At 37.6% G+C, this 13,429-nt stretch overlaps 1 protein-coding gene across 3 annotated transcripts; it reads left to right on the top strand.

The window, feature by feature from the left end:
* Positions 1 to 7,140: 7,140 nt before the first annotated feature.
* LOC110882424 lies at positions 7,141 to 8,990 on the top strand. 3 transcript variants are annotated; one of them, XR_002560090.2, is made up of 3 exons: positions 7,141 to 7,266; positions 7,775 to 7,864; positions 7,969 to 8,212. XR_002560090.2 is itself a non-coding variant. In XM_022130448.1 (3 exons), exons 1-3 carry the CDS (start codon positions 7,313 to 7,315, stop codon positions 8,745 to 8,747), a joined length of 354 nt encoding a protein of 117 aa, XP_021986140.1. In that variant the 5' UTR covers positions 7,175 to 7,312; the 3' UTR covers positions 8,748 to 8,990. The 3 variants fall into 3 exon arrangements, 2 of the variants coding, with proteins under 2 accessions (XP_021986140.1, XP_035834416.1); XM_022130448.1 differs by lacking the exon at positions 7,969 to 8,212 and adding an exon at positions 8,574 to 8,990 and having other exon boundaries at positions 7,175 to 7,402; XM_035978523.1 differs by having other exon boundaries at positions 7,175 to 7,402; positions 7,969 to 8,215.
* Positions 8,991 to 13,429: the final 4,439 nt, after the last annotated feature.

Genomic DNA, 13,429 nt, shown 5'->3' with positions numbered 1-13,429 from the left:
ATCGAACGCTACATCTGGGGACTTTCTGACAAGATTCGAAGTTTGGTTACTGCAGCTAAACCCACGACTATTACTCAGGCTGTGACTATAGCCGTGAGTCTTACTGAAGATGGGGTCAGGATGAAAATATTCGGTGAGAAAGGTGATGATAAAAAGGAAACACATGCCGAGTCTACCAACCGTGGGAAGAGGAATTACTCGAATTTCAAGAAGGGAACCCGCGGTAATAATAATAACAACAACAACAACAACAACAGTAACAACAACCACAACAACAATAACAATAACCCCAACAACAACAACAACAACAACAACAGGCGACAGAATAACCCGCAAAAGGATGCAAGGGCGTTTGTAGCCACAAACGACACTGGTCTCAAGAAGTACGCTGGTACTTTACCTAAGTGTGAGCGATGAAAATATCATCACTTGGGTGATTGTCGGGTTGTCAAGTGTGACAAGTGTGGCAAGAATGGCCACCGTGCTGAATCATGTTGGGGAACGGGAAATAATACTGGATCGGGAAGTGGATTTGATAACAAGAATGGGAACGGGAATGGTCGTGGTCAAGGATGCTTTGGATGCGGAAGCAAAGATCACTACAAGAAAGATTGTCCTAAAGAAAACCAAGCTCGTGGTCGATCTTTTGTGATTGGAGCCAAGGATGCGCGCCAAGACCCTAATGTGGTCACTGGTACGTTTCTCCTCAATGATCATTTCGCATCCATATTATTTGATACCGGAGCCGATTTTAGTTTTATCTCTATAGAATTTAAAAATATTCTGGGCTTGGAACCTAGTAAGCTAGATGTTCCATATTCTATAGAATTGGCTAACGGTAGACTAATAGAGACGGGAGAAGTTTTTAAGGAGTGTACCTTAGAACTTAGCGAACAAAAATTCAATATCGATCTCTTTCCCATTGAATTGGGTAGTTTCGACGTAGTGGTTGGCATGGATTGGCTATCCAACAATCGAGCCGAAGTCGTTTGCCACGAGAAGATAATTCGACTACCACTACCGAACGAAGAGACACTTGTTATACATGGAGAGAAGCGTGACACTCCATTACGGATCATCAATTGCATGAAAGCACAGAAATACTTACGGAAAGGTTATATTGCCTTTCTAGCGCATGTTGTAGACAAGAAGGCCGATGGGCCGAAGTTGACGGATATTCCGGTAGTAAAAGAATTTCCTGAAGTCTTTCCTGAAGACTTGCCAGGACTACCACCTAATCGACAAGTCGAATTTCACATCGACTTGGTACCAGGAGCCGCACCCGTAGCTAAATCTCCGTATCAATTAGCACCTTCTGAAATGCAGGAATTGTCCACACAACTTCAAGAGTTGTTGGATAAGGGATTCATCAGACCGAGTTTCTCGCCTTGGGAGCTCCAGTTCTTTTTGTGAAAAAGAAGGACGGGACATTCAGAATGTGTATCGACTACAGAGAGTTGAATAAACTCACCATCAAGAATCGGTATCCACTACCGAGGATTGACGACTTATTTGATCAACTTCAAGGGTCGAGTTTTTATTCAAAAATAGACTTACGATCTGGGTATCATCAGTTACGGATTCAAGAAGAAAGTGTACCGAAAACGGCTTTTCGAACTCGTTACGGTCATTACGAGTTTCTCGTTATGCCTTTTGGTTTAACGAACGCACCGGCGGTCTTCATGGATTTAATGAACCGCGTGTGTAAGCCGTATCTCGACAAATTCGTCATAGTGTTCATTGACGACATCTTGATATACTCACAATCGGCAGACGAGCATGAACAACATTTGAGAACCATCTTAGAACTACTCAATAAGGAGAAACTATACGCGAAGTTTTCCAAATGTGATTTTTGGATTCGTGAAGTACAATTTCTCGGGCATATAGTGAACGAGAAAGGTATTCAAGTAGACCCGTCGAAAATTGATTCGATTAAAAATTGGGAAGCGCCCAAGACTCCTACGGAAATGCGACAATTTTTGGGCTTAGCGGGATATTATCGGAGGTTTATTGAGAATTTTTCAAAGATTGCTCAACCGCTAACTTCTCTTACGCAGAAAGACAGGAAATTCGATTGGGGAGAGAAACAAGAAGCAGCATTTCAACTTCTTAAAGACAAGTTGTGCAGCGCACCAATCTTATCATTACGTGACGGTACCGATGACTTTGTAGTATACTGTGATGCTTCGCACCAAGGTTTGGGTTGTGTACTCATGCAACGTGAAAAGGTTATCGCGTACGCGTCCCGCCATTTGAAAGTTCACGAGAAGAACTATACCACTCACGACCTAGAGTTAGGCGCGGTGGTATTTGCTTTGAAAATTTGGCGGCATTACTTATATGGTACAAAGTGCACTATTTTCACAGATCATAGGAGTCTACAACACATATTCAACCAAAAAGAATTAAATATGCATCAGCGAGGCTGGGTTGAATTATTGAACGACTATGACTCTGAGATCAAGTACCATCCGGGCAAGGCAAACGTTGTAGCAGACGCCTTGAGCCGCAAGGAACGAGTTAAAACACTAAGAGTGCGAGCACTAGAGATGACGATTCACACAGATCTTACCGCATGAATTCAAAATGCACAACAAGAAGCGCTCAAGGAAGAGCATTTTCTAGAAGAATCACTTCGAGGCATGGAAAAACAGTTAGTGCCGAAGGAAGATGGAACTTTGTACTTTGCAGGTAGAATTTGGGTTCCATTCTTTGGAGGTCTCCGAGATCTCATTTTTGAGGAAGCACATAGGTCAAAGTACTCGATCCATCCTGGATCAGATAAGATGTACCATGACTTAAAGGAGTACTATTGGTGGCCTAACCTCAAAAAGGATATTGCTATCTATGTTGGAAAATGCTTGACCTGCGCGAAGGTCAAGGCAGAGTATCAAAAACCGTCGGGTTTATTACAACAACCCGAGATTCCCGCTTGGAAATGGGAACAAATATCGATGGACTTCATTACGAAGTTACCCAGGACCTCGAAAGGCCATGACATGATATGGGTGATCGTCGATAGATTGACAAAGTCCGCCCACTTCTTACCGATTCGGGAGAAGGATAGTACTGAGAAACTAGCGGGAATCTATCTCAAAGAAATAGTGGCTCGTCATGGAGTGCCTATTTCAATCATTTCGGACCGAGACGGTCGTTTTGTTTCAAGAATATGGAAATCATTTCAACAGGCCTTTGGATCTCAATTGAATCTAACTACGGCCTTTCATCCACAAACTGACGGCCAGAGCGAACGGACAATCTAAACACTCGAAGATATGCTTCGTGCATGTGTTATGGATTTAGGCGGCAATTGGGATGATCATCTACCTCTAGTTGAGTTTTCCTACAATAACAGCTACCATACAAGTATACGAGCTGCACCGTTTGAAGCTCTTTATGGTCGAAAGTGTCGATCTCCACTATGTTGGGCGGAAACAGGCGATAGTCAATTAATTGGTCCGGAACTAGTCCAAGATACTACTGATAAAATTTTTCAGATACGAGACCGTATCAAGGCGGCTCGCGATCGACAAAAGCTCTACGCAGATGGAAAACGAAAACAAGCATCTTTCGAGGTTGGAGAGAAAGTTTTGTTGAAAGTCTCACCTTGGAAAGGCGTAGCGAGGTTCGGTAAACGTGGAAAGCTTAACCCGCGTTACATTGGACCATTTGAAATCTTAGAAAAGATTGGCACTGTTGCTTACAAGTTGAAGTTACCAGATGAACTTAGTAGTGTACACCACACGTTTCATGTGTCGAATCTTAAAAAGAGTCCAATACAAGTAATCGTTACCATTCCTACGGATGAAATTCACATAGACGACAAACTCCAATTCACGGAGGAACCTGTTGAGGTCACGGACCGGAAGGTCAATAAAACACGGAGAAGTCGTATCAAGTTAGTAAAGGTTCGTTGGAACTCTCGTCACGGGCCCGAGTATACTTGGGAACGTGAAGACCGAATGAAGGCAAAATATCCCCACCTATTTCCGAAGACTCCTGAAAAGAATAACAGAGCTAGAATTTCGGGACGAAATTCTCAATAACAAGGGGAGAATGTGACAACTGCCACTTTCGGGTAATGTACTTACATTTGAAGCGATGATTTACATTATACAAGTATGTGTTTTGAATATTCGGACTGCATGATTACCTGTTATACATCTTAGAAAACTCATGGAATATTCGTTTATTATTACACATGATTCACTTTTATTGGGTACATTTGAAATAGTGCAAACAATTCACCGAAACAACTAGAGTAGCGCCTAGTGAACTAGAGTGCTGACGAAAACTCCGGATCCGCAGAAAACATCTAAAATGACATCTTAAGGACTCGGATGAGAGTCCAATATCAATTATATGTTAAACCCTATATGGGAATACAAGGGTTTGGTTAATATTTTACCAATGCCCGGTAGCACTAAAAAGTGTCCGAAATGCGCTAAAAGTGACCATTTCATTAATTTTCCGCAAAAATTCAGCAATTGTATTTTTATTACAAGATGCAAAAAATCATGTTTAGGCACCAATTTCATATAAAATACTTATGGAATATCAATTATACAAATAACGGAAATTTTCCCTATAACTTCCATAAGCGTACCTTTCGACTATTTACTTGCGAAACGAGCGCTAAACATCTATCCGAACTATATTTTTGGCACATGTAGCGAACTAGTGATCTTTATTTTTAGTCTTGTAAAACAAATTTATGATCATTTCAAGTCGTGAAACATCTCGGAAAAATTGTAAACCCTAAACACCTTAACACTTACATCTTTCTAATTCATTTTAAGTCTTAAAATTAACTAACATTTTTTTTTACCATACAAGACCCCCCCCCCCACATTTGGGCCGAGAACAAGGGGTCCCTTACCCCTTGTTTATGTGATAAAATATCTAGATATTTTATTTACTTGCAAGTGGATTATGTTGGTAAAGTTATTACAACACTTCATCACTAAGTTACTAGCACTTTCACACCTTTACTTTCACAAGAACTCTCTCATCATCTTCATCTTTTTTTTTTTACCAAGAACACCAAAAACCCAATTATTTTTATCATCTCCTTCATGATCAAGATGGATTTCCAAGTAACATAAGGTGATCTAAAGCTCTTGGAAGTGAAAGGAAGGATTTTCATCCATACAAAAGTGTTCTACCATCAAGATCATCATCTTCTTAGTTCTTAATAAGCTTCTAAGATCATCCCTAGCCTAGTGCTAGAAGTAAGCTTCTATAACTATTTTTTTTATATACAAATATATTATGTTTATGATTGTTATTATAGCTAATAATAACTAAATATCATACATAATAAACATGAAAGAAAAATACAAAGAATCAAAGATAAAAATCATGATATAATTATGTTTGTTTATATTGTGATTTAAGACTTGTGATATGCATATTTGATGTTGTTATGATGATTAGAATACAAATAAATTGTTAGAAGATGTTGTAAGACATGATCTAAAAATTTTACATGTTTATGTTAAAGGGTTTTAACATAAAGGATTAAATGGATGATAATAACTAGTGATCTTGTGAAAGTATTTAGGGTTTTTTTATTTAAAAACAAGACTTTCACAAGATTATAAATTATAACATACAACTAGAGATTTTTATAAAAGTTGTTAAAACTAGAATTAAACTTGGTTTTTGAACTAGTTAGCATATGTAATGTTCATGTTTAAAACCCTACATGATTTGGACATCATCTTGATAATTTCATGTTATAAAAGTCTCATATGTTTAGTTAAGATGTTGAGTAAATTGTTGGTGATTTGATGAAGAAAATGATGTTTATAAAACATGGTTAAGATAAAATACAAAGGTTATATATGGCCACTTTTTATAAAAACTTTATTTTATAAAGTAACCACATTTTTGGTTAAATCTCTACAAGATTTAAAAAGATATAAAGAATTCTTTTTTTTTATAAAAACAAAGTTAGTTATAAATATATATTTTTAGAAAATATATATTTGGTGATTTAACAACTTATGTGCTATGTGATTATATGTTTGTATTAGTTATATGTATTATAACTAGGAACTTGAATACAATGATACAAATGAATACAATAAACATTTCGACTAAAGTCTTACAAGACTTCACATATTTACGCCTTAAAACGAGTTACGGACGATTCAAATAATCGGACACCATTTATGGTCAAACTGAACGACGGACGACTACATAAGTGAATTGCCAATCCGAAGAGTTACTACGATGTTTAGACGATTTTTCGACACGAAATATAAATATGCTATCGATAACAAATTTTCGGATGTTTATAAACTTACAAAAACTAGTATGTTTTTATTTACTAACAAATGTACTTAGTAAATTTTTATAAAAAGGTTTTTATAAAAATGAAAGGCTTATTATACTAGTGGGCTATTTTTATAACAAATGGGCTTATTATACTTAATGGGCTTAACATAAAGACATGGGCTAAGCCCAATATCAAAAACACATGGGCCAAGCCCAATACCAAACATATGGGCCAAGGCCCAACACTATTTAAGCCCAACACTATTTAAGCCCAACACTATTCAAGCCCAACACTATTCAAGCCCAACAATATTCAAGCCCAACACTATTTAAGCCCAACACTATTTAAGCCCAACACTATTTGAGGCCCAACACTATTCAAGCCCAACACTATTTGAGGCCCAACACTATTTGAGGCCCAACACTATTTAGGCCCAACACTATTTGGGGAACAAAAACATGAAAACATGGGCTCGGCCCAATGATACCATTATTGTAAACACAATCGTACAATTGATACATATAAGACACGAGACTAAGAGGACTAAATCCGACTATACAACTCACAAATACAAGATGACGTATATATATATATATTTGGTGAAATATATATATATATATATATATATATACTACTTTAATAAACATATATGAAGGACAAGATGGTAATTGAACAAGGTGTTGAAAAAACACTTAATGCACAATGTACAAGATTTAAAGCACAAGAAAACACAAACTTTTTACCCTTCAACTGATTCATCATCAACCGTCCATATTTTTCACCTTTTCACACGGATCACGATCTGAACGGCTGATATTCACTTCACACGGATCGCCCTTTCCAATCTCTTCTCTCTCACAACTCACATCTCATAACATCAGACTTTCTCTCTCTTTCTCTAGATCTAGATCTGGAGCAAACATCAATGAAATTGAAAACACGCAGTGATGAACACCGATTTGAAGAAACCCTAACTGAAGGTAACCAGCCGGAGCCGATTTTGATGTTTATAACTGGCCTTATAGGATGTTCTTGGCTTTTAAAATCGATAAACAAATCAAAGCTATTAGGATGTTCTGTTTGATTCTGTCCAAGCTGTTGATTTCAAAACATAATGTATGATGTTTTTCCCTAATTTTATCCCCAAATTTGTTATGATGGCTGTTCTTTCACTTCTGTTGATTGTTAATGGTAAAAAGAAAAAAAGTGATAATTTCATCTCTTGGCTGTTAATTGATTATGCTGGTTCATACTTGATCTATTTCTATTATGTTGGTTTATATTTATTACTTTTTAGAGTTTTTCACCAAATCTCAATCTAGCCACTGTGGATTTCATATCATGTAGAGTAATTCGACAGAATGATTTAAAATAGTTCAAATTTGTTCCCTGTCTAGGATTTAGGGTTTTGGTATTTGGACAACTGAATCTTTGGAAATCGGAAAGTGAGTTTATGAGCATTTGTAACCGTCTGTCTTGATTTTCCAGGTGGGTGGATCTCCTGTATCAATATTTTCACTCACGGGAAGTAATGCTGGTGATGGACGTTTAGCTGCTGGTCTCAAACGGCTTACAACAGTGAGTTACTCATAACTCATCTTGAGCTAAATGAATGGGATTATTCATCCGAACATGAAATATATTGATTGATATGTGATCCTTTTCATTTGAATACATGTAAGGCTACTCGGTATGGTGACCGGAGGAACGCCGGCGACGGGATGAGGACGGAGGGGGCGGCGTGGGAGGATGGCGTCGCCGAGGGGGAGGCCCACATGTTTGGTCCGTCTCAAACGGCTAAACTCGGACGGCGACGACGGGACGGAGGGGGACGGAGGGGGGGCGGCGTGGGAGAACGGTGGTGATGTGGCGGCGCCGGGGGTGGAGACGGAACCATACCGAGGAGCCTAATGTACATTTGTAGTTAGTTACAAATATATGCCAAGTTAGCTCCATGTTGCGTGTACAATACGGCCATTGGCTATTCTTAGATTTAAGTTTGATCACCAGAGTTTCAACTATCTTCAGTCATTCATGTAATTCGTTATTCTTTTCATTTACTTATTGCTTTTGGTGTTGGTAACTGGACAGGTCTCTTTACATTGTTGAAAGAAGGGATCTGGGCTCTGCTATTTGTGCATGTCTCTTTTGTTTATTTATTTATTTATTTATTTATTTATATACAACTATATGAACCCAAGATAAAGCTTACAGAAAATATTTGGTGAGCTTTTTGTAATTATGTGTTTGTTGCAAGTGAAATAAGTCTCTAAACTGTTGATTTCAGGTCAGACATCCAAACATTTTATCATTTCTTCATAGTACTAAGGCTGAAGTAATTGACGGCTTCTCTGCAAAGCTCACTGTATATTGCCACTCAACCTGTTACGCCACTTGCGGAAAAAAAATCAAGGAATTAGGATTGCAAGGTACACAAAGGTATAGGCTCATATCTAGCTGATCTTATTGTTGTTTTTTCTTTGTTTCATGAAAGGAAATAAAAAAAAATTAGAGTATCACACTCTCCAACTCATTAAGGAAGCATGAAAGGAAATCAACAGAAAGAAAAAAAGCATGTTACAAATTTAGCATTAGCATGGTTCTGGTCGGAGAGAGAGAGAGAACGAGGAGAGGGAGAGAGACGAGAAGGAGAACAGGACAGCGAGGGTTCTGGTCGGCGAGTGGCTGTAGTGGGGGAAGGAGATTTAAGGATGCCACTGATTTCTCCATCAAATCAAATCTGGGTTCTAGGGTTTTTTTTTGTTGCGAAAAAGGTAAGTTTCATCCAATTATTCAAGACAGACAAAGAACAACAGAGAGAAGCAGCATATGGTAGCGAGAGAGAGAGAGATGAGAGCAGGCAGAGAGACGTCGGCGGTAGTGAGACGGTGGTGGCGTTGAGGGTTCCGTCAACTGTGAATTAGATCTTCGAGGCAACTCTCCTCATTCTTTCAGTTTTAAGTTTGACCCGATTTACAATTCGAATCATGTTTCTGTTTTCACTTACATATGTGTGTATTTTGTTTGATCCACAGGAAAAAAGATTACTCTTATAGAGAATCTAGGTGCTACTGAGGTTAGTGTTTATGTTTTCCGATTTCTAGGGTTTCAAATTGTGCGATTGATTCATAATGTAACCGTTGGATTTGGCGTTTTGAGTTTGCTATGAATTGGAATTTTCGAATCGACCTGTAGAATGTAGCAAATGCTACTTTTTAGTGAGGTATATAGTGTTTTGAGTTTTGACATTGATATTGTGTTTCATTGAGAAAAAAATTGTGTGCATTGCCATTGTGTTAGGTACTCTCTGTTTGGTATTTAGGTTGTTTTCATGTTCGAATGTGGTTGTTTATTGATGTTTTATTTCGAGTTAACACTGCTATACATTTGTTCTTGCTCTCTCCTATATACCTTAGCTAACTGAAGAACTGTCAAAAGTGGATGAAAAGCTGAAGTTGACCGAATCTCTTCTCGACAGCAAGGTATTGATGAATCACATCTATCCTCTAACTTTTACTCTTTCATTATAGCATCAGATATGATTAAATAACTTTTTGGTTATCTAGAATCTTGGAATCAAGAAAATCAACGATGAGAAGAAAGCATCAATGGCAGCTCAATTTGCAGCAGAAGCTACTTTACGAAGAGCCCACGCAGCTCAAAAAGACGACGGCATGCCCCCAATCGAAGCCATCCTTCCACCTTTGGAAGCCAGACAAGAGGTCTGACCGTCTGACACTTTGACTTATGCATGTAGACAGTTGTAAATAGCTTCAACATTTTTTCTCAAAATTTTAAAATGGGTCAGAATGAGCCAGTCTTATGAATATTAACTTGGAATGGCTTCGAGTGGCCTGCTCCACTTACCACCCGTGCCTGCCTGCCAATACAATCACGATCATGGTCACCGTTATTGTCGCCATAAGCCATTAATCAACAGCTCGACAGTAAAATAGAACATTACCTGACCTGAACTTGCACATCTTGATGTTTCTTTTTTCCAAAATGACCCCTTACATTTTTTTTCTTCAGTAATTAAATTGGAGTTTGTACATTAGGGGAGGTGGAGTGGGATTATTTTAAAAGGCAGATCTAACCAGCTCACTCTTAACTATTATTCACACACTTTAACCAAGCCTTTTTAATCTTAGTCGTATAACCCATGAGCAATAAGTTATAACCCAAACTGTCCTGTTACTTATATATTGTTTGCTTTTATACTACTACAGGGAACGATGAGGATGCGAGTGACCCAACTGCATTTAAAGAATTCACAATGGACCAACTTAAAAATGCAAAGGGAATTGGGTGAACCAAATGTGTTACAACTAAGTAAAATGTCTTTGTAGTTTTTAATTAAAGATTCTATACTAAGTGAAGTGAGGTTATATATGTTTGGATTATAATAGTTTTCTCTAGCCTCTCACATGTACTAAGGGGTGTTATATATGTTTGGATTATAACATTTTACTCGGTTAATAAAACTAGACAAGTAATACTTCACCAACATAAAATGAAGGTACATACCAAAAATAAAGAAATACAACACAAAATAATACAAATCAGTCATCTTGCTTCCTTGAATATGTACCGATGAACTCGAACCGACCAACACAATGTTTACAGTTTCATGTTGGTGTGAGAATCTATGCAACTGAATCATCTTCCTGTATATATGTCTACGTAGTTCTTTAACAATTGTCGAGTCGGGGGTCTCACTGGAAGCAGCCTCTCTATTCCTACGGGTTAGAGGTAAGGCTGACTACATATTACCCTCCTCAGACCCTACCTTAACTTTGTTATTGGTGGGATTTACTGAGTATGATGATGATGATGATGAGTTCTTTAACAAATGTGAGTGTGATTCTTCTTCTACCACTTTCTCCTCATCAATAACCGCAATACCATGAGCGTTTTAAGTTTAGATAAACATAAGGCGTAAATGAGCCGAGCTAGAAATAAGCCAAGCTTAAACGAGCTTGAGCTCGAGTTCGAGCCTAAAAACAAGCTTGTTTGAGAAATCCTTTGAAATTATTATACCATCTCAACATTATTAGCTGTCGTGTTGTACTGTGTTGTAAATTGTCCTCGCAGCCGATGGACTGCTCACCACCCTATATAGACGGCAGACTGCTCCCCTTTCAAAGTGCAACTATAGTTTTTTTTTCTCGAATTTACTTCATCTGATGGGATATAGATTGTGGGTTGTACATTGCTCATAGCATTCATTGCTAGCTAATGCAGTTTTCGCACGTGTGTGTTTTTTTTAAATACTACGTTTTTTACTTATATTTTCTTAATAGCATGTTTGTTATTTTTAAAAAGCCTGTAAGGCTCATGGTATACGCCACACACGGATGCTACGAATAAGAAACTTAACAAACGTATAATACAATGTATCATGAGAAAATTGACAAACTCACAGTAAACGAATACCGCATAGTAAATTGTCGTCCCGCCGCATCGCGCGGGTATACGTCTAGTATATATATATATATATATATATATATATATATATATATATATATATATATAACAGATTAACAACTCATTCATCTAAATACACCGTTCAACGAACAGTATAGACATACAAGTCTTACACACAAATAAGACACAAGACTTGTACTCAAGTTATTTACAAAGACCGAAGTGTCTAACAAAAATAAGAACATTTGTAGGTCGCAACGCTATTCAGGACGACCGCACGTGAGATCTTATTTTCATCTATTCACAGGACGCGATACTGTGAGTTCATGTCCCCTATTCATTTAAATGTTTTACAACTTTACAACTATCGGGGAAAATACATGTTCAACGTATGTTAAAGTTAGGGAATGAAACACCTTAGATCATGTGCGAATTAGGGTTATACATCTAAGCACCATTAATCCAGTTTGGACCTAGGTACAAGTGGTTAGATCTAATGGGTTTTGGCGAGCCCCACTCTTGGTCGTGGACCCATACGGAAGAGTGCTTTTGTGTCCCAGTCGATAGGAATCGGCATAAAATCGTCTAGGGTTGGATTGCTTCCTTTTTCGTCACACATATTAATGTCCTTGCAAAACATTAATGATCAACGATTTCATTGACGCTTTACATACTACAACTTACATTTTAAATACATCTTTTACAACTAAACTGCATGAATTCGCCAACTTTTGTTGATGTTTTCCAAACTTAACATGTATTTCAGGGAATTAAAGGACCATGTCGGGATTCTCAGTCAAGATAACAAGTACCAGAACTCCATGCCATCTTTTGGAGGGTTTAACTGTTATATTCCGCCTCTTTGCGGAAATATGATGGTTTAAACCTTAGTAGTTTATTTCATGTTAATGTATGAAACAATAACACTTTACTTTTATGTTAATGGTTTGTAACCGACACACTAAACTTATGTTCTAATCTTTTGAAAAACTTATGTAATGGCAATGGAGTATGTTTTATTCATATAGTTTGTTCATGTACATCGATATTTATGCAATGAAAACCATACAGATCACACCTTGCGTTTCCGCTACGAGCGGGTGTGACATGTGATATGGTTTAACAAAACCTATATCCTAAAATGAAACTTAACCTATATGCCTTCGGCCCATCGCGACCCATTAAGGTAGCTTACGCTACTTTAACGCGTCGTGCGCGTAAATACGCGTTCGAGACGTCTAACTAGTCCTATGACAAGTATTATATGCCCAAACATGTTTAAATATGTTGCATAATCAGTTACGTGACAAAATTTTGGGTTACATATGCTTAATTACTAATTATGCATGAAAAGGGTATTTTGGTAATTTACCTAAGGCATATAGACTACTTATCATACAACTACTTATCATACAACTACTTAAACTCGGTGACCATAAAGTATAACCTCGGAAGGTTATTCGGTATGCAACTATGGTCACTAAACATGTTTTGTCAGATCCTAATGATCGACCAAACGGGTCGTGTTCGAAAGTTTAAGCGGGTGTTTAGTCCGCTTGACTTACGACCCTACACAAGCACTAATCTAAAAAAATTGACGAGCTAAACATGCTAGAACATGTTTAGTTAAGTTTGAAAACAGGTTTGTATCAAAACAAACGGTTTTGATACCCTAAAGTAGTTTGGTTAAAAAATACACGAGAATACGCATTTTGG

Source organism: Helianthus annuus, chromosome 10, assembly GCF_002127325.2.
Source record: "Helianthus annuus cultivar XRQ/B chromosome 10, HanXRQr2.0-SUNRISE, whole genome shotgun sequence".
NCBI lineage: Eukaryota > Viridiplantae > Streptophyta > Magnoliopsida > Asterales > Asteraceae > Helianthus > Helianthus annuus.
This window is presented reverse-complemented; position numbering and strand designations above follow the sequence as displayed.